Source organism: Neoarius graeffei, chromosome 7 (assembly GCF_027579695.1).
Source record: "Neoarius graeffei isolate fNeoGra1 chromosome 7, fNeoGra1.pri, whole genome shotgun sequence".
Lineage (NCBI taxonomy): Eukaryota > Metazoa > Chordata > Actinopteri > Siluriformes > Ariidae > Neoarius > Neoarius graeffei.
In genome coordinates this window covers 13629363-13652718 of record NC_083575.1, presented here as the reverse complement: position 1 = coordinate 13652718, position 23356 = coordinate 13629363, and the positions used below count along the sequence as shown (strand labels likewise).

Here is a 23356-nt window from a genome sequence, read left to right as displayed (position 1 = left end):
ACAGACTTGGAATACATTTAAAATAGACCTGACGTGGACACAAAATGTCAACAGCACCAGTACTGGGTTCAAGAAAGCCTTGGGGCCTAAAATTGAAGATTTGGTTTTGCAATGGAAAGCTGGATGTTTTCCACATTACTTTGCAAACATAATTATTTCTTATTGACCTGTAAATGATAAATCTGCTCTTCTTCTTCTGGATGTGCTGCATGTAACTAGAACTTAATCTCATTCATAGCTAGTGCAGCATTTAAGGAGAACTTAATACAAGCCGTGACATGAAGCAACAGGACCTGCATGGACTGTGTTAAGCTGTTTTCCTTTTACAAACTTTTTTTTTCTGTTTATGGATAGGTTTCTGAGTGCCAGAATATTCATTATTGTAACTGTTCTGATCAGTTTCAAGACAAACTTCACATTTAATGAAATGAAATTTAAATTTAAACAGACTGTTGTTTGGCATCCTAAAGAAGCACTTCTTGAGTGTTGAAAGAAGAAACCCCTTTCATGCCTTTAAAAATGGTACATTCCATCTGACCCTATAGTACATCTAATATACTCTCGGGGCAAGGCCCTTTATTCAGCTTATAGTGTGGTCCAGAAATGGGCTATGGTGTCCCTCAGGGTTCTATACTCGGCCAAATCTGATTGAGTCTCAAAATACGAAAAGCAACTAACTTTTAGCTTTGAATAGAATCAGCTACTGGACATTATTACCAATATGCATGAAATGTGCAGCATGGCAATACTATTGGCTACGATTAGGGGTCAGTGCTACTGATTTAGCATCAGAATCGCACTATAAGCCTTACAGGATCTGTTTTCAGTGGAGTATTGTTGCAAATTGCAATGTATTACCTACTGTAGTATCGTGTTAACAAAGCTGAGGGCAGAATGCCAGAATTCACATTAGTGCACCTACAAGGGTCCTCACCTTCTCCTTCTCTCTCTCTCTCTCTCTCTCTCTCTCTCTCTCTCTCTCTCTCTCTGTTCTTGGTCTTACTTGGCCATGTACCCACGCAGTGACTGGAACTTGTTCATTTTCCAAGCCGACTCATGAATACTTCTCTGTATCCCCTTCACTCTTTCACTCTTTTCACCCTCTTCCTCCTTCGTTTCAGTCCTCCTTCCTTGATCCATTTGTTGATCATGCTTTATTTTCTTTTATTGATTTCATGTTTCTGTACTCATAAATATGTGATCAAACACTCCAACTGATCTCATCGGGGTATTTTTATCTTTCCACGTTATCAAACTGCTCCGCTTGCTTTTAGTCTGACATTATGCATTCATCAACCAAGACACCAACAGACCATGACAAGTGGAGACCACTTTCCTCTAGGCCCAAATCACAAATGGAACTGATTTCAGATCAGTAGGTGGCATTTCACAATTTCACTAAACCATAGATTTCGTCTGAGGTTTGTGGTGTTTTGTTATGTGAAAGAAGAGCCGGACCACAGTATTTTCTTTCCAAAATGTTTGGATTTGGATTATTGTTCCTTTATTTATTTATACAAAGAAAACAATTGAGCTTTGTCTGCTTCTCTTGCCACAGATACGAACAGCCAAAATGTGACGGCAATGCGAGAGCACATCCCAACAAACCGAAAGATCTTTACAGGAGCAGACATCTTCAGGGTAAGCGCATGTGTGTTTTTAAAATCTCCAGTGGCCACAGAGCATTGGCTTAGCAATAGTGGTGCTAATTTGCGAATAATACAAAACATTTGCGTTAAAATCCCTCAGCCAGTTCCCCATTACATCATGTTTGTGATATACAAGTATGTAACTGCACTTAAGAGCATCATGTTCTGGAAGGTGGCCCATAATGTGACACAAATCAGAAAATGCAATCGCAAAACAAAACAAGCAAAGAAAAAAAATCTTTGTATTCAGAAGCATGTGAACAAAACACAGCATCAAAACTGAAACCAAAAACATAACCACAATAATAATAATAATAATAATAATAATAATAATAATAATAATAAAATACAACAACAAAGGCAAAAAATTTGAACAGCAGCGCATTTTGGAAACATGACAGCAAAATCTGGTTTCAGATGTTGTGTTTTTGATTCGGTTTTGCTGTTGCCTTCTCTGTTGTTGTAGTTTGGTTTGTTAATGTGTTTTGTACTTAAGCGCCACCGTACTGTCTCAACACAAACTCATGCCTATGCGGGTGTGTGTGTGTGTGTGTGTGTGTGTGTGTGTGAGACAGAGTGTGACTATGTACTTCGTTTTTATTGCAGTTCATGGTGCGATGCCTCCAGTGTGGTTAGTTTTGACAAATTGTTGAATTTATATCAACTCTGTTGAAAAGAAAATAGTACCAGGATACTTATCACCTCATTACACACAGCCATCCAGGTGTGTCTGTTCGGTTGTGTTTTCTCCCGTGGGTGAGTGTGTGTTTTTCACCGCCCTAAAATCCCAGCAACCATGCAGCGAGCAGGTAAAGGTCAATACACTGGATCATGGAGAGAGAAACGATGAGAGATTAGATCATGTTTGAGGCAGGACAAGACAGATGGGTGGATGGATATGGATTAGGGATGAATAGGATGGAAAGAATGCACAAGATGGGTGGATAGAAGAGAGGATAAGAGGGAATGACCGCAGGAAAATAACATAAAACAGACAACTAATTTATGCAGCAGGTCTGACTTTGATTAAGAACATCACAGAAGGTTTTTTTTCTCTTTAAAGAGATGCGAAGTGAAATGTTCACGCCATGACACAAATTCCCTCAATTGCCCACAAAATCCAACTGGCATTTAACATTTCCCAGACGCTAATGGGATTAACTATACCACGGTTAAGTTGGATGAGGAAAAACAGGCTTTTGAAACATGCAGTGTGTGTTTGTGTGTGTGTGTAATCATAACCGCATACATGTGCTCTTCATCAGTGGTGTGAATACTGTGACATTTCAAGTGCTTAGCGAGGTTTAAGGCAAAAGGGCAAAACCAGATAATCGTGCTTATCCTCACTTTTAAACAGGGTCATTAAAATGCCTTTTGTCATCAATTTCAATTTTCACAAATTGTCAATTAAAGTACAATGAAAAAAAATCTGAATTCCTTTACGCCTTCCAGAGCAACCGAGACAAACTTGTGATTGGAAATGTGTTTCCTTGGCCTCGGGTTTCCCTTCTGCGTGCTGTTTGGCTAGTACGCTTTTTCAAACATGGTATTAATACAGAACGTTAATGAACAGAGCTCTCTCTGTTTGCAGGGTGTGCGTGTGAGTTTACTCAGTCGTTTCTCTTGCCAGCAGCTTGTCCACAGGTGCCATGCGAGAGATCTAATGGTCATGGTTGGTTGATTATGGAGCATGAAGGTCTCTGTATGTCGACCAGAATTCCTTGCTCGTTCAAGCATTTGGTTCTTTTCGATCGTTCATTTCTGATCTCAGTTTACATTTCCAAGATGTATTTAAATGTTCTTATTGAATTTTATAGAAAAGTTTTATATATATATATATATATATATATATATATATATATATATATATATATATATATATATATATATGTGTAAAATGTATTGGGTAGAAAATTGTCCATAGCCAGTTTCCTATTTTCTGTGTCCTAATGCCCGTTGTCAGTCAAAGTGAAAGCCAGTATGTCTATGCTGTTCATCATTCTGTACATAAAGACATTCTTACACACACATACATCTAGACAGACACAAAATAGTCCCCCCCCCGGCCTTGATTTAGACAGCATCCTGCCTCATTTGGCTAGAGCGCCTGTTTCGCTGTGATGGTTATAAATGTGCTTCTCACAGCCCAGCATGTGTGCATATATTGCTGAAGGAATGGTGATGAGAGCTTTACGGGGTGAAGAGGGAAAACGGGGGCAGTCGTGTTGAAAGCGCAGCTGTGGTGAGAGGAGGTGTATTTGCCCTCTGCCATCCCTGGAGAGAGAAAGAGCAGACCTAGGGAAGGAGGCTTGGCATTCGCTTCTGACTGCTGGCATGTCCTCGCTCCAGTCATGTTAATGAAATAACACACACGCGCACACACACCCACATACACGCTCCACATGTATATACCATATCTACACTGGATAGATCGAGGGCTGTGTCTAAATCCTTGTCAGCAATAACCTTTGAGGGAGGAAAACTAACAAATGCCTCTCTTATGCTAAGATAAATGGCCAAATTAGAAATATATTAAATAGCAATCATGCACAATGAAGTCTCATTTCCTGTTTCCTGATCTCAATGAGTGTTTCTAAATCCTAGTCCAAAAACAAGAGGTAGGAGAGAGAAAACACAAAAATATGCAGGGCACGGGTTCTCCAGGACCAGGTTTGAGAAATGCTACACTTAAATAGGTGCACCTAGGAACATCACCTCATGTAATTTTATGACCCCAATTCCAAAAAAGTTGGGACACTGAGTAAAACAAATACAAACAGAAAGTGAAGATTTGCAAATCATGGAAACCCTATATTTCATTGAAAGTAGTACAAAGACAATATATCAAATGTTGAAACTGAGAAATTTTATTGTTTTTTTGAAAAATATATGCTCATTTTGAATTCGATATCAGCAACACATTTCAGAAAAGTTGGGACAGGGGCATGTTTACTACTGTGTTGCATCACCTCTACTTTTAACAATACTCTGTAAATGTTTGGGAACTGAGGAGACCAATTGCTGTAGTTTTGAAAGAGAAATGTTGTCCCATTCTTGCCTGATATACAATTTCAGCTGCTCAACAGTTTTTTCATATTCAGAATGAGTGTACATTTCCAAAAAACAATAAAGTTTATCAATTTGAACATTAAATATCTTGTATTTGTATTGGGGTGGCACAGTGGTGTAGTGGTTAGCACTGTCACCTCACAGCAAGAAGGTCCTGGGTTCGAGCCCAGCGGCGAGGGCCTTTCTGTGTGGAGTTTACATGTTCTCCCAGTGTCTGTGTGGGTTTCCTCTGGGTGCTCTGGTTTGCTCTACAGTCCAAAGACATGCAGGTTAGTCTAATTGGTGGCTCTAAATTGACCGTAGGTGTGAATGATTGTTTGTCAGCCCTGCGATGACCTGGCAACTTGTCCAGGGTGTACCCTGCTTCTTGCCCATAGTCAGCTGGGATAGACTCCAGCTTGCCTGCAACCCTGTACAGGATAAGCAGCTACAGATAATGGATGGATGGATGTATTAAATTGAATATAGATTGAAAAGGAATTGCAGTTCATTGCATTCTGTTTTTATTTACACATCGTCCCAACTTTTTTGGAATCGGGGTTGTAAATACCACATACTATATACATATAAACCCCATAAATTTGAACCCAGTTTTTGCGATTTAGTTAATTCTGTGCCTGCAGTCCAACAGGAGGATTAATGAACATTTCACAAGAGATCAGAGCTTTGATATGCTGCTTTTTGAACGAAAAAAAAACCCACTTTCTTTTGAAAATTTATGAGCCAAGGCTCATGGTTGCCAGTACTATAAATCCCTAGTGATTTGAGAGATGGTTTTGATGGTGTAGGAGTGACTAGACGTTTTTTCAAAGGGGAGAAAGAAGAATGCAGCTCTGACTCCTACATGAACAGGTGGGACTTTTTATTGGAACTTGGCCCATAAGAGCCAACTAAAACCCAAGCTTGAGCCCTATAAAATCTTGCAGCATCTCTCAAACAGCAGCGAAACATATGCGGCCTGCGCTCCCCTGGTTTCTTAAGCCATTCTTTGCCATTCTCCGTATCTGTAGATGGGTCTCAGGGTTGTGTGTTTACTGTAGACTCAGCCTCACACACCTGTTGGAGAGGCCTGTACCATGCAATTATCTCTGGGGTAAGAAAATCTGTAGCCGTGGGGACTAGTCATAAACACTCCAGCCATCACACCTCCCCTCCACTGAAAGGGGAGAGAGTGATGGATGTGTAGATGGATATAGAAAAGGACGAAAAGAGGGTAGTTGTGAGGAACAAAAAGGAAAAGCCTGAGGAGAAATCTACCTCTCTACACGCCCTCCTTAAAAGCACCTTTGGCTTACTGAAATGATACAGTCTTCCACTACATTACAATAATTAGGATCATTGCACTTGATGTTTCTTCACCCTGTGGATGAATATCATTGCTGTTTTCTTAAAGTGTTTAGAAATCATGTTAGATGTGGTTGATAAACTTCTGTCAAATCTTTATGAGAAAAAACATAAAAACTATTTATGACCATAAGATTTATTGAAGTGTGATGATCATCAAGCCTTCCCACTTAACATAAAGATTCATTAAATAATAATCTCAATAATGCTGAGCTTGCAAAACTTATTGAAAGGCTCTTTAAAGTGATTTCAGAAAAGAACCATCTTGTTTTTCTGAAGAACTCTTTGAATGATTGATTGATTTTAACATTTTTGCTGGTGCAACAGAGAACTAAAGAAATTAAATAATAATTCCAGCTGTTGGCATGTTGCCATAACATTGCAGCTTCACAGCTCCAGGAAGTCCAGTTTGATCCTCTTCTGGTTTCCTTCCACCTCCCAAAAACAAACCAGTACATAGATTGTCTTGTCTAAGGCCCTGGTCACACTACAGCACACGATGGGTTTGTGAATACTTGGTGATAAAAAAATTGCTAGTATTGCCATCAATCGTGCGATGCACGGCGAACGTTCTCCGAGCTTCGCGAGTTGTTTTTTGGTGTGTCTCCACCTCGTGAGTGGCCAAAAATGTTGTGAAAAATTTCAATGCATGCTTTGGAATTTGGTGGCATTGTCTTCTTTGGCAAACTAAGGGGCAAGTACTTGCAGATGGGTTTCGGAATACTTCCCGAAGCTTGGGGAAGCGTCGCTACCATTTTCATCGATAACTCATCGATAACCCATCGATAATGCATCGCGCGCTGTAGTGTAACCATAGCCTAACTTGCCCCTAGGTAGGAATGCTTGTTGAATGCATTGGATTGGCATCTTATCTAGGGTGCATTCCCACCTCACATCCAGAGTTCCCAAGATAGGCTCTGGATCCATCTCAACCCAAACCAGGATAGGGCGGTTACTGAATGATGAATGAATGAATAAATTAATGAGGTAATTCAGACTATAAAGGTTGCCATTATGTCCAAGCATCTTTGTAAAAGGAAAAGGATTTTTTTAACAGTTGTTGGCCAAAGGCTCTGTATGGAACAACAAATGTTGGTTCCTTGATAGTGCTGCTCTAAATAACCTTTTCTGGTACCTTTATTTGCAAGCGTGAAGGGACCAAACCTGATCATATAGGATCACATAAGGGTTCTTTGCCTTGACCTTCTGGGTAAAACCTTATCTGCTGTACACTTTCTGAAATAAAGGTAGCTTACAGTAAAGCTTTAAAGGTCAAATTATGTACCTTATAGGTGTACTATATTTACATTTCTAGGTAAACAATATATACAAAAGGTACAAAAGATGTACCCTTCATGGCACCCCATAGGCAACAAGGAAAATTACAGTTTGGTGGCATTTATTTCCTATCAGAGATGCTTCCAAGTAGTACCCTTTTCTCGAGGAACATAATTGTCTTGATGTTTACGTGTGTGAAGCAGCTGAATGCATGATTTTCCCAGACACACTAAGCTGTTGTTATCTGTACCTATAAAATCCTCAGCATGATTGACACTTCTTGTCTTGTTATGATGAGGTGGTCTGGGCTTTATTGCCGACTCTAAACCTTTCCACTCTGATTGTGTTTCATTGCTGTTAAAGCTGTCTGTTATTTTTACACCCCTCACACACAGTTTATTGGGCCACCTAAAGTAGCTATGATCTGTATAACTACCATGACATGGAGCTTGTAAAGTTTTTTTTTTATATCTACGGTAATTATGTAATTCATTTGCATTCTTGTTGACAAAGTGGACACTCATATATCTTTGCGTTTTAGGATGTCCTGGAACCAAGAAAACTGAATTTCTGACGAGTGTTTTGGATGCGCTGTCTACAGACATGGTGCACGCAGTTACTGATCCAGCTGCTGCCGGCAGGTAAGCAAACACTTGTGTATTTGATGGGGAAGGGTTTGTATGTGAAACACTTAAAGTGGTATAGTGCTGAGCTTTTTAAAATGGAGTTATGTAACCCAAGGGCTCCTGGGCAGGATATTATGGCACTGCACTACAATACTGGTTCTTGGCTTGAATGGCACCTTCATAGATCCATACAGTCTTGGATTAAAAAATAATATTCCAAGGATGGTTTTGTAGCAATATCCATCACACCACAATCAACCCCAGTTATTGATCAAAACTGTATTTACACCAGCGTTATTTATGCTACACAGATGGACTGCAAAGACCAAAATGTAAGAAATTCAAACTGTTCCATTATTGGCATTGGACATCATTTGTCATAATTATCATTTGTTTTTTGCCCAGAATGCCAGAACCTGACCCTAACCACACTCTAGAAGAGCGGGTGGTGCACTGGTACTTCAGTCAGCTGGACAAGAACTTGAACGGTGACATCGGCAAAAAGGAGATCAAGCCTTTCAGACGCTTGCTGCGCAAGAAATCCAAACCAAAGAAGTGTGTGAAGAAGTTTGTGGAGTACTGCGACATCAGTAATGACAAAGCCCTCTCACTACAGGAGCTGATAGGCTGCCTTGGAGTCACGAAGGAAGAAGGTAGGCAGCCAAACCAAGACGGAAATGCTAAAAGACAAATAGAGAAAAAGTCAGCACAACAGCCGGCTTTCCGAGTGAATCTGACAGATATGACAGATTTCTAAGTGTTTGGTTCCACCAAATAAATGTGTAATTGTGTAATTATACATAATTATAGATTTTCTCAGGACTGTTTGTTGAGTTAATGGTTGTAAAACATTTTCATTGCCTTCTCCTCAGGGGCCAAAACAAGCGAAGGCACAACCTCCAGTAAACTAGTGAGTAAACGGCTGTTTCTGTTTCTGTTCCAGGCTCACTACTGCACTTATTCGGCAACCTTGCAACTTTTCACACAGTAGTCAAGATAGTGTGTGAGAAAAGAAATGAAAAATGATAACAAACAGATTTTTGCACAGAACCTGCACACGAGCTACGAATTAAATCTAACATATACTGCCAGTTAAAGCAGTTTATCTGAGCACTTTAACAGTCTCTTCTCAGATCCTAAACAGAGCCTTAACTTATTTTAATTTATAAACTAAGTGTGTAAACCAGTTAAAACGTGTAAAAGAAGTGTTACTAGTATTAATATGTTTTGCGCTAATTAGCTTTATAAAAATCTTACTGTGAGAAGCTACAGTATCAGCAGCTCCAGACATTTCTCACTCATGTAACTAATACCCTGTGTAAATATGGATGAACATGTGCTTCATATTTTAATATATGGGCAGCACAAATAATCATTTTGAGACTTGAATAGCAAGAAACAGCTAACCAAGTTACCAAAAAAAGAAAGAAAGAAATACTTTATGCAATACACTCACTGGCCACTTTAATAGGAACTTGTTCTTGATTCTAAGACTCCTGTTCTTGGCTGCAGGAGTGGAACCCAATGTGCTCTTCTGCTGTTGCATGCTGAGATGCTTTTCCACTCACCACGGTTGTCAAGAGTTGCTATGAGCTACTATATCCTTCCTGGCAAAAAGTTCGAACCAATATGTCCATTTTCCTCTGACCTCTCTTATCAACAAAGCATTTGTTTCCACCCACAGAACTGTCGCTTACTCACTGTTTTTTGTTTTTCGCACCATTCTGTGTAAACTCTAGAGACTGTTGTGTGTGAAAACCCCAGGAGATCAGCAGTTTCTAAAATACTCAAACCAGTCCATCTGGCTCAAACCAATACCCATGCCACAGAGATCACAATTTTTCCCATTCTGATGTTTGAAGTGAACATTAACTGAAGCTCTTGTATTTGCATGATTTTATACATTGTGCTACTGTCAAAGGATTAGCTGCTTAGATAACTGCATAAAACTGCAGGTGTGTGGGTGTTCCTAATAAAGTGGCCAATGAGTGTATAGTCTCACAACTGCAAATTTGAAAGGATTTGTCAGGATGCAGATACAGCCAAGACATAAATACGTAAAGTTACAGTTAGCTCAGGGTTATGATTTGTCTTTACAACTTCGTTTGTGTGAAATCCAATAAAATTTGACACCGTTTATGTCAAAATTGAGTATTTTATTTTAAACATCCTACTTTGGAATCATAAAAAGTCTAAACACATAACTAACTCATAAAGCTTTCTGAAAACTGCTTATAAAGTTCAGAAAAGGTTGATAGATTATTTACAACTTCATTATGTTTCTTGTAAACACTTTATTCCATGACTTAACGTGCTAAACTTCTCATTTCCTTTCTTTTTGCAGAACATGGTGAAAAAGCAAGGCTGAGATTTTGGCCCCTTTTCTCGCTGCGATCCTGCCCCCACCAAACGGCGATGGACCCCCATAGTATTTGCACTTTGTACTTTAAAAAAAAAAAGAGAGAGAGATGTAAATTCACTTTGTAGAAAGAAGGTATTTAAACAGACTGCTGAACATGTGAATGATGTTAGTTAGCTTTTTTATATGTATTAATGTCCTTACAAAAAATGTTAATACTTTAACACATACAATGTATGTGTCCTTTGTGAGTCTGCATTTCCGAGTTTGTATGAATTGTATTACATGTTGCTTTTTTTTTTTACTCATGTCCTGTTGATGTGTTTCTTGTTGAAATTTTTTGTTTTGTACATGACACCAGATTTACAAATAGCTGGTGAAAGAAAATAATACTTTAGACACTTGTGCTTTGGTTGCGTACTGGCTTTTTTTTTCTTTCTTTTTTTTTTTTACCTACGTATCAAGCCTAAGACAGGCTTTGTCTTGATTAGGAATAATGATCGTATACTTTTTATGTTTTATATCAATACACTGTATATATCGAGTTGTCTGTGAAAAAAAAAAATTTTTTTGGCTCGTAATAAAGATTCTCCTAACTGATTCAACCAGCCAACAGTGTGTTCTGATGATAATACATCATCAACAAAGACATTTTAACATCAGGTCATTGATTGGAAGACCAGGTCAAGGATCAAAGGTCAGGTGTCCCACATATAGAAACATGCGGTTTGTTTGAGAATATGCTCATCGTTGAAGCTGTAAACTCGATTACTCAACTTATTAATGCATTATAGGTGTCTTCATGATTCATCAGCCATTTCAGAGTACTTTAAGTGTTTGTGTGTGTTATTTGGTGCTCTTTCTGACTATAGCGCCACTAGCACTTGAAGCCTAAGGCTTCTTCCTTTTCCTACAACAATTTTACACTTGTTCTTCCACTGGTTCATTGGAAAGTCAGTTTTGCAGAGCTTGAAGTTCTGTGAACCCAAGTGAACTCTACAAAGCTAATATAATGCAAAGGAAGGGAACTTATATTCTTCAGATTAGCCCTGTCCAACCTGCAAGCTGAAATGATCACATACTCGATGATGTGGTTTCCAGCACTGTATGGAACTGATTTATTACTATTTTATGATGCTTCCAAAATCTTATTCATGGGTGCTTTAAATAACACACACATATGCACTATATTCAGGGCCAGCAACTTAAGTCCCAATGCTGCATCAATAATTACACAGAAAAAGTTCCTTGAATTCAGAGATGGGGTACACAGCTGCTTAAATTGATTTTCTGGGCCCTTGCCAATTATGGCATGGATCCAAGATTGCCACATTTAATGGGAGTAAAATTGTCCAAGATGAGGTTTTCCAGCAATTTTCATTTTTAATATATACATTCTTTTATCAGTGGTGTAGTGGTTAGCATTGCTGCCTCACAGCAAGAAGGTCCTGGATTCGAGCCCAGCAGCCAACGGGGCCTTTCTGTGTGGAGTTTGCATTTTCTCCCCATGTCTGCGTGGCCTTCCTCCAGGTGCTCCGGTTTCCCCCACAGTCCAAAGACATGCAGGTTAGGCTAATTGGTAGCTCTAAATGACTGTAGGTTTGAATGTGAGTGTGAATAGTTGTTTGTCTCTATGTGCCAGCCTGGTGATGACCTGGTGACTTGTCCAGGGTGTACACTGCCTCTTGCCCATAGTCAGCTGGGATAGGCTCCAGCTTGCCTGTGACCCTACACAGGATAAGCGGCTATAGATGATGAATGGATGGACATTATTTTATCATGATTTTCCAAAAAATGTCAATGACATCATCGTTACATGATATATAACCACTCAAGATGTCAAACCATCACATCCCATAATCTGTTTATTCACATTTTACTGACTCCCAACTAATTCTATAAGGTAATTTAATTTATCTATTAATTAACCTGATTAATGTTGATGGTAGCCTGTATAACAACAGACATTGTCAGAAAGGAGCTTCAGAAAAATTCAGATGTAGTTTTATTTTCTATTTTCTATAGCTTTCTAGGTTTTTTTTAGCAAAATGTTTAAATTGTGATTGATTCTTTATAAATAACACTAAATCCAAAGAACACAAGCCTAAACCTTTCAACACACTTCAACAATCTGGCTATGGCCTGGAATCCTGTAGCATTTTCCCCCCTCCTTCTCATCATCTTCACTCTTTTGGGAGCCTGTTGACCTGACTGTGACCCTGGTCATCACGCTTGGTGTGCTATTGGTGATCAGCAAAAATGTCCGGGAGCAGTGAGATTAGCCAGAACTAGGCCTGGTCTTGATACCCTGCTGAACATGAAGGGGGAGATTATCCACTGATGGCTCAAAGGCCTGCTAGATTACCCAGTGTGAATGAGAGAGAGAGAGAGAGACTCTTGGAGTATAACCGTTGACGACGAGCCCACCAGCATGGCATGGCACAGACATGGAGTAAAAGAGGAAATCCTAGTACCAGCACTTTTATTTATATACTGAGCCACCAACTATTAAAAGTAACACAGATTATCCAATTACCATCTGTGTCATTTTACAACCCCGATTCCAAAAAAGTTGGGACAAAGTACAAATTGTAAATAAAAACGGAATGCAATAATTTACAAATCTCAAAAACTGTGATATTGTATTCACAATAGAACATAGACAACATATCAAATGTCGAAAGTGAGACATTTTGAAACTTCATGCCAAATATTGGCTCATTTGAAATTTCATGACAGCAACACATCTCAAAAAAGTTGGGACAAGGGCAATAAGAGGCTGGAAAAGTTAAAGGTACAAAAAAGGAACAGCTGGAGGACCAAATAGCAACTCATTAGGTCAATTGGCAATAGGTCATTAACATGACTGGGTATAAAAAGAGCATCTTGGAGTGGCAGCGGCTCTCAGAAGTAAAGATGGGAAGAGGATCACCAATCCCCCTAATTCTGCGCCGACAAATAGTGGAGCAATATCAGAAAGGAGTTCGACAGTGTAAAATTGCAAAGAGTTTGAACATATCATCATCTACAGTGCATAATATTATCAAAAGATTCAGGGAATCTGGAAGAATCTCTGTGCGTAAGGGTCAAGGCCGGAAAACCATACTGGGTGCCCATGATCTTCGGGCCCTTAGACAGCGCTGCATCACATACAGGCATGCTTCTGTATTGGAAATCACAAAATGGGCTCAGGAATATTTCCAGAGAACATTATCTGTGAACACAATTCACCGTGCCATCTGCCGTTGCCAGCTAAAACTCTATAGTTCAAAGAAGAAGCCGTATCTAAACATGATCCAGAAGCGCAGACGTCTTCTCTGGACCAAGACTCATTTAAAATGGACTGTGGCAAAGTGGAAAACTGTTCTGTGGTCAGACGAATCAAAATTTGAAGTTCTTTATGGAAATCAGGGACGCTGTGTCATTCGGGCTAAAGAGGAGAAGGACGACCCAAGTTGTTATCAGCGCTCAGTTCAGAAGCCTGCATCTCTGATGGTATGGGGTTGCATTAGTGCGTGTGGCATGGGCAACTTACACATCTGGAAAGACACCATCAATGCTGAGAGGTATATCCAGGTTCTAGAGCAACATATGCTCCTATCCAGACGACATCTCTTTCTGGGAAGACCTTGCATTTTCCAACATGACAATGCCAAACCACATACTGCAGCAATTACAGCATCATAGCTGCGTAGAAGAAGGGTCCGGGTACTGAACTGGCCAGCCTGCAGTCCAGGTCTTTCACCCATAGAAAACATTTGGCGCATCATAAAACGGAAGATACGACAAAAAAGACCTAAGACAGTTGAGCAACTAGAATCCTACATTAGACAAGAATGGGTTAACATTCCTATCCCTAAACTTGAGCAACTTGTCTCCTCAGTCCCCAGACGTTTACAGACTGTTGTAAAGAGAAAAGGGGATGTCTCACAGTGGTCAACATGGCCTTGTCTCAACTTTTTTGAGATGTGTTGTTGTCATGAAATTTAAAATCACCTAATTTTTCTCTTTAAATGATACATTTTCTCAGTTTAAACATTTGATATGTCATCTATGTTCTATTCTGAATAAAATATGGAATTTTGAAACTTCCACATCATTGCATTCCGTTTTTATTTACAATTTGTACTTTGTCCCAACTTTTTTGGAATCAGGGTTGTAAAAAGTCAGGGAAAGAAAAAACAAATGACTCTGAAACATAATGAAACCAACAAGGTAAGTGGATAATTCCAGGCTGGAGTACTTGTATCCAGTTAGAGGATAGATTCAGGTCATTTTATTTCTAAGTTTATTCAATTGTACACCAACACCGTTTAGGATAAGGATTACAGTTTATGAGATTAAAGACTGTCACGTTTCATGAGCCACTAAAGGATGGTCGATGGTTCTACAGAGTTGTGATTGACCTCCATGGCCAATTAAAAAAAAACCAGAATATATATAAAAGGAACTAATTCACATCTAAGACCAAAAAGATACAGTTAATTCATTCATTTTCTATACCACTTATCATTGGAGCCAATCCCAGCTGACATTGGGCGAGAGGCAGACACAGAGGGCTAACACAGAGAGATAGACAGCCATTCATCATCACGTTTACAGTAGCCAGTTGACCTAATCCACGTCTTTGGACTGTGGGAGGAAACTGGAGCACCCAGAGGAAACCCACACAGGCACGAGGAAAACCTTGTCCATGGGGAAGCCGTGGCCTAATTTTTAGAGAAGCAGCTTTGGGACCAAAGGGTTGCCGGTTCGATTCCCTGGACTAGCAGGAATGGCTGAAGTGCCCTTGAGCAAGGCACCAAACCCCCAACTGCTCCCCAGGCTACTCTGGGTATGTTGTACGTCTGTCTGGATAAAAGCATCTGCTAAATGCCTGTAATGTAATGTAGCAAAGATACATGTGTTTCCCAAAGTATGTCCTTGAACTTGTAAAGAACTTGTAGCATTTTGTATAGTCGCCCACACAAGGAATGATGGTTGTACCTTAAAACCCCAGTTTATTACCTTTTGTTTCCCTGAGAGATTTCAGTGACAATGAACAATGAAGTAAATTTCAATTAAACGAGTCATGGTTAAGAAATCGAGAAAGAGAGATTCACAGGCAGCAGTATATGATTCATTTCTAAGCTCAGGATGAGCATATGTCTGTTTCATTCGGTGAGGGTGGGCAGAAGAAAATGACTGATGAGTAATGAGTCAGCAGACATGCTTATTAGCTGCCTTAAACAGCTCAAATCAGATGCAGCTCCAAGAAAAGGAACAAAACACACAGTAAGCTGGTTGCTTTAAGAAAGAGGACACAAAGTCGCCTATGGGGAAATTCCTCAATATTGTGCCCAAACAATAATCAAGCTCAGTGGAAAACCTGACAATATGCTAAGCATTACTCTAGTGTGTGTATGTGTGTGAGTGTGTGTGTTTGAGTGAGTGAGTATGTGCATCCTTGATAACTTTACCATATGTGTTTCTTATTTATGGTCATACCTGAGCACAGATCAGTGTGATCTCTGACTGTAATCATCAAATTGCAAACTACATTCCCACACAAACTTTTGGCTGATGATGCATCCAGAAGACATGAAGCAGAATCCACTGACTCTTTTCAAAAGTTATCAGCACTTGTGGACATATACAAGGAGTAATGTGGAACATAAAAAACATTGGAATGTCATGGTTATACATCAGGCACAAGACTGAGCCTGAATATTCTGAAGGTTTTAAACGGGAAGAAAGAGAATGATCATTTCGTCATTCGTTTTCTGGAAACACTTTATCCTGGTCAGGGATGCGATGGATCCTAAGACTAGACCACCATGCACACACACCAAATACACAAACTTATTTACATCGAGGGGCAAATTAAGCTAGCCAATACGCCTACTGCCATGTTTTTGGGTCGTGGGGAGAAACCACAAGAAACCCACACGGACACAAAGAGAACAGACACAGGATCAAACCAGAGGCAGCTCAATCCCATGCATTTCTCATGAGTTACAGCTATATACTGAAACTATATAGTGTAATGATTATCAAAATTAATCAACTACTACTGACCAATCAGATTCAAGGATTCAACAGCTCTCTCTCTCTCTCTTCCCCATCCCTATTTAAAGTCCTTGACTCTATCTTCTTAATTGGTTATGTGTGTTATTCGCTATGACCATAATAAATTATTATCAGTCATAAACACTTAAGATTTGTATATTTGAACTTGGGTAAAAATTTACACCAAAACCTGAAACGTCGTTCATCAAGAGATTTGCAGTGTTAAAAAAAACTTCTTGCCAATATGCATACAGTCAGCACATACATTACCTTCTCTCTCTCTCTCTCTCTGACCCTTTTACATACACACATACACACTCTCTTTCTTATACACATATTGCACAGAGATACTATTGATAACGTTCTTTGGGCATGGTGTTTGACATTCCCTGGGCACAGGAGTGTGTGTGTGTGTGTGTGTGTGTGTGTGTGTGTGTGTGTGTGCGTGCGTGCGTGTGTGTTTAATGGGCACTAGCAGTCAGCATTCAGACCCAGCTTTGGCATGCTGTGTGGAGAAATTACTGTCAAACCCATAACCCATTTTAATGGCTGCTGGCTTGCCACGGCTCGATTTACAGCCAACTTGGGAGCAGTGCACCCTGGGTAAACATGGCCAGGAGGACAGCAGGGGCCTGGGGACTCACTGATATATTAACCCTTATGCTCTGATTGGGTCAAAAGTATTTACTTTCAGGAAAGGTCAAGCAATCTAGAAAACAACACTGAATAAAACATAGTTTCATGCAAACACTTTCATAATTTTCAAGTGTTTAGCTCTTTTTTTGTTTTGCTAATACTTTATAATGAGTACCTCATATTTAACAGGTAAACATGCAGCAATTACAAGTAGCTTCTGGTGTATACTTTTCATTATTCAATATTTAAATACATTATGTGTGTAAACTACTAGGCTTGGACAGCAGTAGGCTACTTATGAAGTATGAGTGGGTGATTCCACTGTTGAGTTTCATTTATGTTCTATTGATATTAAATTGAAAAATATGTATGGAATATAAGAGTATGACATTTTAAACAGAGGTAAAAAGCCTTTCACAAAAATCTGTGTGAATGTTTCAGATATATAGCTGAAAGGATTAAATAAACTTTTAAAACTTCAGAACTTGTTATCTGACCGCATTCACCCGTATTAAATATTTGGAATATTCCACAAGTCACATGCTCAACAGCAAGTTACATCATCTAATCCTGAAATTCATGGCAACCAGAGAAGTAAGTTCTCACTTTCTATTTTTTTTCATTAAAAAGTTATTTATTTTCAGTAATACTGTGAAACTGGCTGACTTTGAAGGGGTAAATCTGAAAGTTCAACCCTTTTACCCAAATTCTCACTTGAAGTTAAACTATTAATAATAATAATAATAATAATAATAATAATAATAATAATAATTAGCATGGATACTAGTTAAACACATTTTGTGAATAGTTAATTGCTATGCTTAAAAATGCAGCCAAAATTTAGATTGTTTCATAAGCTGTCAAAATATATTTTCAAAGGTTAAAATGCCTGCTTTTTTTTACATTCAGTGTTGAAAAATGGTTCAGGAAAAATAAAACTTTTAAGAGCTCATTTTAGCTTTGAAGTTTAACTTTTAAAAAATTCTTCCATAATTCTTCAAAAAAACCAAAACCAAAACAAAACTGGTGGCAATGTACTGAACCTCAATCATTATTTAAATAATTATGTGAAAAATCAAACAAAATAGCCACCACATGCTGATCAATTCATCAAAATGGCCACCACATGCCAATCAATTCAAGAAAATTGCCACCACATGCCAATCAGTGGAACAAAATGGCCACCATATGCCAATCAATGGAACAAAATGGCCACCACATGCCAATCAATGTAATCAAAATGACCACTACATGCTAATCAATTCAACAAAATGAATCAGTGGAACCAAATGGCTGTCACATGCCAATCAATGGAACAAAAGGGCCATCAGATAACAATCAATTCAACAAAATGGCCACCAGATGCCAATCAGTGTAACAAAATAGTGTAACAAAAAACATGCCAATCAATTCAACAAAATGTTACCATGTGCCAATCAGTGTAACAAAATGGCCACCACATTCCAATCAGTTCAACAAAATGGCCACCACATGACAATCAGTGTAACAAAATAGCTGCCACATGTCAATCAATTCAACAAAACGGCTGCCACATGCCAATCAGTTCAACAAAATAGCAAGTACATGCCAATCAGTGTAACAAAATGGCTGCCACATACCAATCAATGTAACAAAAGGTCCACCGCATGTCAATCACTGGAACAAAATGACCACCACATGCCAATCACTTCAACAAAATAGCCACCACATGCCAATGAATGTAACAAAATGACCATGGCATGCCAATCAATGGAACAAAAGGTCCACCACATGTCAATCAGTGGAACAAAATTGCTGCCACATGACAATCAATTCAACAAAAGGTCCACCACATGCCAATCAATTCAACAAAATGGCCACCACATGCCAATCAGTGAAACAAAATGGCTGCCACATGCCAATCAATTAAATAAAATGGCCACCACATGCCAATCAATTCAACAAAATGGCCACCACATGCCAAGCATGTAAAAAATCTATAACTCCTGAAAGACTAAATGGATTTGCACAAAACATGAAAGGCATGTTGAGGACTAGATTGAGTCCTTCTGCTAAGGTTGGGGGTGTGACCACCAAAGGGGATGGGATTAAGTTCAAATATTGTTTTCTTCAGGAAGCTTAAGTCTGATTGTGTTCAAATTTTGTGTACTGCATCTTTGTGCTGATCTGTAAGTGAAATTCTGAGGATGACTGGCTTACTTCAAAAACTTTCAGCCGGTATTTCACATGATTAGCAATGAGCTACCATCACTAAATGGATGTTCATCTCTGGTCTGTATTGTTTTGCATGTAATTTGGCAAGAAGTGACGACTGAAAGACTTGTGAAAGGTGCTTGGACCCCACAGATTGTTGCTTTTTGCTATATTATGTACTGTATTATTTATAAATAACTAAAACAATAAAACTGTATGTACTTTTGTTATTTATATTTAAATTACAGTGTATGGCCAAGGATTGCTTTAGAATGTTTTATTGTTTGCATAGGAAATGAGTACTTATTGATTTGTGTCATAAGTACTAAGAGTAAAAACCTGGTGATATGTCACATGTCTATACTTTTTATTTTTGCAACTGTATTGCTATTAAATCTAAAGAGATCATCTGGGTTGGTGAAAATCCATCAGTAAGTAATGAACAGAGCATTTAATCAGGTTAAGAGGTGTGAGGGAGTTCACTGAGGGGCAGGAAGGCAAGTGGGGGTCTTAAGGGTGAGATTTGACTCTTACAAGGCTTCTATTGACTGAGAAAGAGATGGTTCTACGCTTCAGTGCACTTTTAGTGCTGCCTACTCCCCATACTTTACAGTGTAGTACATCAGCTCCTTCTCACACACTCAAGAGTTGTACTATTAGAGAAATCTTGCTTCAACCAAGTTGCAATTGATGGAATTAGCCAAAATAATTCACACATCCAGTAAGGGCCTTGCAAAAAGTTCATTTCATTGTCAACCAAAACGAGAGGTTTTAAATAGATATGGATGTGAAGATTGTGTGAAATTCTTGCAGTTTTTTTTAAATAATCTAGACTGTATTGTCAACACATTTTAAAAAATTGTTAAAACACGTGTTACATTTTAATAATTGAATTGATGAATATATCAGATTTCTCTATTCATACTTTTAAAAAATAACATTGGTCTATTTAACAGTTATTCCACGAAACTGAGTCGGACATGAGCTGATAGCTATAAGCCATGTACAGTGAGACTGAGTGGAATAACTGTTTTATTCTATCCACATTCACTGGATTTTGAGAAACAGAGCATTTTTTTATTTTTTGCAAATTCAATAAATAAACCTTTATATAAAACGTCCGACAAAATCATTTCTGCTTAGAATGTAAACAAACCAGTGAAATGACGGTATCAATTTCTGAAAAATGCTATAATAATAATTCTTGAAAAATAAAAAAAGATACATTCTTAACATCAAATATTTTTATTCCATATTTTGTTGCTGTTTTTTTTTTTGTATTTTTTGGGTTTTGTTTTCAAGTAGAATTTTTACTTTGACCTCGGTTGGTTCAGCAAAACGCGCCGCCATTTTGTTTTTCTCTACTCACGGTATATGAGCTGATATCCTAGTAGTAGAGTAGCCAATCAGAGTGTGTGGTTGCTCATATCCAGTGAATGTGGATAGAATAATCAAGGTTATTGTAGAAAGACCCTGATGTGGGTGCAGCACAGAAGCACGGCAGGCGGTTGTTTCCATCTTAATTATTTCCTTTATTGCTGCTTTTCAGCACACAACTCAGACTCTCTCACAGACACACATGCACACACAGGCTACTAGCAAGCCCTCGGCACCAACCTCCCTTTCTCACTCTCCTTTTATAGGGGGCGGTCACTGGAGGAGACACACAAACACACGTTAACTGACAACAAGTGTAGTGACACAACCACTCACCTTCCCTGACTCCGCCCTCCATTCACAGACTGACACTCAGCCACGCCCCGACTGTCACATACCCTCACCACCCAACTCAGGCCGGGGAGCCATCCAGCCTGAAGCTGACTCCCTCCCACGCCCCTGACGGGACAGGAAGTCCACCACCACCATCTGCAGCCCCGGCCTGTGGACCACCTCAAATTTAAATGGCTGGAGTGCAAGATACCAACGGCTGATCCGCGCATTGGCATCCTTCATGCGGTGGAGCCACTGGAGGGGCGCGTGGTCTGAACAGAGGGTGAAAGGGCGTCCCAGCAGGTAGTACTGGAGGGCGAGGACCACCCACTTGATGGCTAGGCACTCTTTCTCTATCGTGCTGTACCTGCCTTCCCGCATCGACAGCTTCTGGCTAATGTACAGCACAGGATGCTCCTCCCCCTCCACCTTCTGGGACAGAACGGCCCCCAGCCCTCTGTCAGATGCATCTGTCTGTAAAATAAAGGGGAGAGAAAAGTCAGGGGAGTGTAACAGTGCCCCCCACACACAGTGCAGCCTTTACCCTAGAGAAAGCCTGTTGGCATTGCTCCGTCCACTGGACTGGATCTGGTGCTCCCTTTTTAGTGAGATCCGTCAGTGGGCTGGTGACATCTGAATAATTAGGTATGTACCTATGATAGTAGCCAGCCAGCCCCAGGAACTGTCTCACCCCCTTTTTGGTCTTGGACCTCGGGCAAGCCGCAATCGCTGCCGTCTTATTAATTTGGGGACACACCTGCCCATGGCCTAAGTGGAAACCCAGATTCCATACTTCCACCCGCCCAATCGCACATTTCTTTGGGTTAGCTGTGAGACCCACCCGCCTCAGCGACTTTAGGACAGCCCTAAGGTGTTCGAGGTGCCATGGCCAGTCATTGCTGTAGATGATAATATCATCGAGATACACGGCTGTGTAGGTGGTGTGGGGGCAGAGGACCCTGTCCATAAACAGCTGGAACATAACAGGCGCCCCAAACAGCCCAAAAGGAAGTGTGACGAATTGGTGTAAGCCAAACGGTGTGGGAAAGGCCGTTTTCTCTCGGGACAGAGGAGTCAAGGGGATCTACCAATATCCCTTCATTAAATCCAGTGTCAAATAAAAATGAGCAGTGACTAATTGATCAAGCAACTCATCAATGCGAGGCATTGGGTATGCGTCAAATTTAGACACCGCATTGACTTTTCTATAGTCCACACAGAACTGGACTGACCCATCAGTCTTGGGGACCAGGACCACTGGGCTGCTCCAGTCACTGTGGGACTCCTCAATTATGCCCATTTCTAGCATGGCTTCAAGTTCATCCTGGACCACCTTTTTTTGTGTTCGGGCAGGTGGTAAGGGCGGCTGCGCACTACCACCCCTGGGGGCGTCTCAATGTGGTGTTCTATGAGGTGGGTGCAGCCAGGCAGGGGTGAAAACATGTTGGAAAATTCTTTCTGTAACTGGGCTACCTCCATGAGCTGGGTCGGGGAGAGGTGGTCTCCACAGGGGACTGGAGTGGTGGGCGATGTCAATTTCCTTTTTTGAACCTCCGGCCCCAGCTCCGCCTTCTCCGGAATTACTGACACCAACACCAAGGGGACCTCCTCATTCCAACGTTTTAATAGATTGAGGTGGTAAATTTGCAATGCCACACCCCTGTCTGTTCGCCTCACCTCATAGTTGACTTCCCCGACTCACCGTGTGACCTCGAAGGGCCCTTGCCACTTGGCGACCAATTTGGAGCTCGACATGGGCAGTAATACGAGTACTTTGTCTCCCGGTGTGAACTCCCTAAGGTGCGTGCCCCTGTCGTACAGTCGGACTTGACATTCTTGCACCTGCCGCAAATTCTCCTGGGTTAAGTGCGTGTGTGGAGTTTGGCATGCAGGTCGAGAACGTATTGAATTTCATTCTTACTAGGTGAAGGTCCCTCCTCCCAATTTTCACATAGCATGTCCAAAATGCCACGCGGCTTGCGCCCATATAATAATTCAAATGGTGAAAACCCTGTGGAGGCTTGCGGGACCTCTCGTACTGCAAATAACAGGGGCTCGAGCCACTTATCCCAATTACGTGCATCTTCACTTACGAACTTCCGAATTATATTTTTGAGAGTTCCATTAAACCGTTCTACTAAGCCATCTGTTTGTGGGTGATAGACGCTGGTGCAGATAGGCTTAATCCCCAGTAACCCATAAAGCTCGCACAGTGTGCGTGACATGAATGTAGTGCCTTGGTCTGTCAGGATTTCTTTTGGAATCCTGACCCGGGAGATAAAGCAGAAGAGTGCTTCTGCAATACTGCGTGCTGAGATATTGCAAAGAGGCACTGCTTCCAGGTATCGTGTTGCATAGTCCACCAGAACTAAAATAAAGCGATATCCCCATGCTGACTGATCTAATGGCCCGACGAGATCCATCACAATTCTTTCAAAAGGGGC

The 23356-nt window shown here is 40.2% G+C and overlaps 1 protein-coding gene across 2 annotated transcripts in view; it reads left to right on the top strand.

The window, feature by feature from the left end:
* Positions 1–10870, top strand: part of smoc2 (SPARC related modular calcium binding 2) — a 56767-nt gene extending 45897 nt beyond the window's left edge. For both annotated transcript variants that reach the window (XM_060925310.1, XM_060925309.1), the window contains exons 9-13: positions 1559–1641; positions 7882–7981; positions 8372–8619; positions 8839–8876; positions 10311–10870. In XM_060925310.1, coding sequence (XP_060781293.1) covers positions 1559–1641; positions 7882–7981; positions 8372–8619; positions 8839–8876; positions 10311–10334 — 493 coding nt within the window. In that variant the 3' untranslated portion in view covers positions 10335–10870. The remainder of the gene's footprint in view (positions 1–1558; positions 1642–7881; positions 7982–8371; positions 8620–8838; positions 8877–10310) is intronic.
* The last annotated feature ends 12486 nt before the right edge of the window (positions 10871–23356 follow it).